Source organism: Sprattus sprattus (assembly GCF_963457725.1).
Source record: "Sprattus sprattus genome assembly, chromosome: 6".
NCBI lineage: Eukaryota > Metazoa > Chordata > Actinopteri > Clupeiformes > Clupeidae > Sprattus > Sprattus sprattus.
The window spans coordinates 4427964-4431986 of NC_137925.1; the positions used below are offsets into that span (position 1 = coordinate 4427964).

The window sequence follows — 4023 nt, forward strand, 5'->3', positions numbered from 1 at the left end:
AACATTCCATGACCTTTCCATGTGTTTTTTGTAAAAATGTGTTTTCTGAGGTGACCTGGAGAGTAAAAAACAAACAAACAAAAAAAGCAGGTCAAGGTTGGAGGGCCTTATATGTGATTTCCCCTTTGCAGTCTGAAGACAATGAGGCTTCCACAGCTGCTGTATCATCTTGCTCTGCTTGCGTGCGCCACCGCACAGACTGGATGGGACATTTGCAGCATACACCCAACCTTTAGAGCGCCAGGTCAGTGTGAGACTCTTACTCTTAACCACTTTGCATTCCTTTCGCTAACTCACCTTTCCATTCCCGCGAACCTAACCCAAGCCGGCGAGGGACCACCCAGACACCCGAGTACACCCTCCTTTCTTTTCCCAGAGGCATTGAGTGTCCGAGTGTGTAATGATAGTGGCAGATATCCTGTAGAGGGTGTTTTCTTTTATGTTCATGTGTCTGTGTGTGTGTGTGTGTGTGTGTGTGTGTGTGTGTGTGTGTGTGTGTGTGTGTGTGTGTGTGTGGACACGTGTGTGTTAATGCTTTCTTTTTTATTACAGCTAACAGTGACATCACAGTTGTCTGTGGCACAACCAGAATGGAATTAGAGATACTAATCTGTCCTCTGTACTACGGGGGTTACAACGAGTCCCTGGTGGCCCTCAATGGCCACTTTGACAAGCCCAGCTGCCACGGCAACCCTGACTTCAACGCTGATCCGCCTGTGCTGAAGTTTAACTTCTCCATGGCAGACAATTCTCTAGCCGCATGCTCCAACAAAGTGACGGTATGAAATATGAAATAGAAAAAGATCAATAGAGAGACATAGATAGATAGATAGATGGATTGATATTACATACATACATACATACATACATACATACATACATACACACATACATACACACACACATACATACACACATACATACATACATACACACATACATACATACATACATACATACATACATACATACATACATACATACATACATACATACATACATACATACATACATACATACATACATACATACATTCATACATACATACATACATACATACATACATACATACATACATACATACATCATTTAATAGACAGATGGATAGATGAATGGATGGATAGATGGATGGGTGAGGTTCTCAAATGTGCTTTGATGGAACAGATCACAGAGGAAGTTGGTTCTGGGGTGTTCGTGGACTACTCAAGGGTCCAGTATGTCAACATCTCAGGGGTGATCAACTCCTACGACCCCACTGGTGCCACTGTCGTCTATCGCCAAGAGCTGATGTACCTTTACTCCTGCAGATATCCACTCCAGTACCTGACTAACAAAACAGAGGCCAGTGTGTAAGTTAGTCTTTTTGGGCCAATTGAAGATCCAAGATTGTTTGTATTCAGACTATTCAGACATATGTTTAAAATGTCCGTGGTGTTAAAAGAGTAGAATTAAATATCACCTCATTATATAGTGAAGACAGATTCAAATGTTCTGAAGTTGTGATTGGCTTTTTTTGTGTGACAGATCTGGAGTGAGTTTGGCGATCAAAGACAACAACGGGAGTTTCATCAGTACCTTAGGCATGCGTCTGTTTCAGGTAACGTCCCAAACGCATCCAGAAACGAGTACTAAGGAAACGTGCGTCTGGAAATCCTGTTGAATAATTGAAGTGAACACGTTTGTGTTCCCCCAGGATGTCTCATACACTTCCCTTCTCCGCGTGCCAGAGAGCGGGCTTACGCTGAAAACGCGCATTTTCGTCGAAGTCAGGGCCACCAACCTCACACAGAGGTATCAGAAAATACCCATGGGCCCATTTCCATGACATACACTATATGCGTATTCAGGCATTAGCATTTGTTTATTTAGCAGCCATTTTGTGTTGGTATTGAACCAGTTGCCCGGGTGTGGTAAGCACCTTGTGCTGTCAATTGAGCTGCAGGGACACAGTCCCTAATGTGGCACAATCATACTTAGGCAACATATCAGGCAACATTTGTTCGTAAAACTCTAAGATCATACATGAGAGATATCCATGGGGCTTCATTGTTTTATCCCAAAACATAAAGTATATAATGTATAATGTGGGATCGCAAGAATAATCTTCTTTTCCTTTTCACAAAAAAAAAACATTCTTTACAGTGTCTCACTTTGAGTCTGGAATGTAATGAGGAAATAGTATGTATTTTTTTTCCAGCAATATGTGTGTAGGTTGTAGCGTTAAAGGTACATTTCACGATTTTTCAACCTGGGCCCTATTTTCAGAACTTTTTAGGTCCAAAATTTGACTAAGGACATTTTACTACGTTGGTTATTCAAGCAAGGGGCTCTCCTTAAAGTGGCCACTCCAGCACCTCACAGCAGGCCGGTCGACTACAGGCACCCAATGGGCTGCTGGTCAGAGACCAGAGAAAGAGAAAGCTAAAACACTGACTGTACAGAAAGTCATTTTCTACAGTTGCTTTACAGATTAAAAGACGCAGGAGTGTCTCCGTAGGGATCTTTGACCTGTTGTCAGACCCTTATAATAACATTTACAAGCCTGTGTCAAAAACAAACGGTACTCGTAACTGGACCAATTTCAATCGGTAATTGTCATTAGTAAAAGTTTGGATCTAAAAAGTTACAAAAATAGACCCTTTATCAGACTAGGTGGACTAGGGTTAGATGAGGAGAAACTAGAGTCTGTTTAACCTTAAGCTTCACCCTCTCATGTTTAATGTGCAGGTTTAATGTGCTTCTGGATCGATGCTATGCAACCACCAGCGCTTACCCACTCAACAGCACCTACTTTGACCTCTTTGTTGGGTGAGTCCGCCCTCAGTATCCACCTATGTCATTGAACCAGTGGTGCTGTGGTCCCTGGAGAAGTGGGTATACTCTTAATTTTTTTGAAGCAGCCCATACAGCACAGGATAAACACACTGTTTTGAGAAGTGGGTATACTCAACGCTGACTGAAAAATAAGTGGGTATACTCCGTATACCTGCGTATACCCAGGACTACACCACTGCATTGAACTGGGGAGGCCCATCTGCCTGCGTTTGGTTTCTCACAGCTGGCAGTGTCTTGTTATAGGTGTAACCACGATATACAGACAGTCATGGGTATCAATGGAGACTCCCAGCAGGCCCGCTTCTCCTTCGAGGCTTTCCGCTTCGTGCAGGACAGCAACAAGACGGTGTCCACCTATTACGTGCACTGCGCCACCAGACTGTGCGAGAGCAACTTCTGCAGTTCTATAACGCAGGTAAATCCAGCGGGATGACACTGCAGACACAGCAATCACATTACACTTGAAGCATGCGGTAATGCCTTCTAATCATCATCAACATTTCAGCCTCAAATTAAAATGTCTCTTAGTCGTCACCTGACTTGACAGCCCTGCACCTCACCTGATTGCTGTGGTGGTGGAATTAGCTTCAGAGAGCCCACTTAACACACAAAGTGTGTTGGGCTGAACCCATTTATTCCTGTTAAACTCATTGCTCTGTTGCTGGTAAATACATTGCATTGCATAAGTATCCGAAAGCAATGCATTTATAATCCATTCATTGCAGTCATCCAAATTTCCGGTGGCTGTAACATCGAGGACAAATTATAGAAGGCATAACTAAATGGATTTGGTGAAATCAAAGCTGCGGTCATGTCCAAAGCTGTGTGTGTGTGTGTGTGTGTGTGTGTGTGTGTGTGTGTGTGTGTGTGTGTGTGTTTCCGTCCCCTTCCAGAACTGCTCAGACGGCGGCGGCTCGCGGAGGAGGAGGGAAGTCATGTCGCCTCAGGGGACCTCTGTGAGCGACACGGCCACCGTCACCTCAGGCCCAATTACCACCAGAAAAGACACCGGTGAGTGGAGTGGGATCTTCATTACTCACTCCACAAATCATCAGAGGGGGGCAGAGGGGGGCAAGGCTAGGGCAGAGGGGGGCAAGGCTAGGGCAGAGAGGGTCAGAGGGGGGCAAGGCTAGGGCAGAGGGGGCAGAGAGGGTCAGAGGGGGTCAGAGGGGGGCAAGGCTAGGGCAG

At 44.7% G+C, this 4023-nt stretch overlaps 1 protein-coding gene across 1 annotated transcript in view; it reads left to right on the forward strand.

Annotated features, from left to right (window-relative positions):
* Positions 1 to 590: 590 nt before the first annotated feature.
* The window catches only part of LOC308366557 (zona pellucida-like domain-containing protein 1), a gene marked incomplete at both ends in the record, with an annotated part of 5136 nt that continues 1703 nt past the window's right edge, over positions 591 to 4023 (forward strand). The window contains 7 exons of the mRNA XM_080840274.1: positions 591 to 779; positions 1165 to 1349; positions 1525 to 1597; positions 1694 to 1791; positions 2728 to 2808; positions 3079 to 3250; positions 3729 to 3846. Coding sequence (XP_080696400.1) covers positions 591 to 779; positions 1165 to 1349; positions 1525 to 1597; positions 1694 to 1791; positions 2728 to 2808; positions 3079 to 3250; positions 3729 to 3846 — 916 coding nt within the window. The remainder of the gene's footprint in view (positions 780 to 1164; positions 1350 to 1524; positions 1598 to 1693; positions 1792 to 2727; positions 2809 to 3078; positions 3251 to 3728; positions 3847 to 4023) is intronic.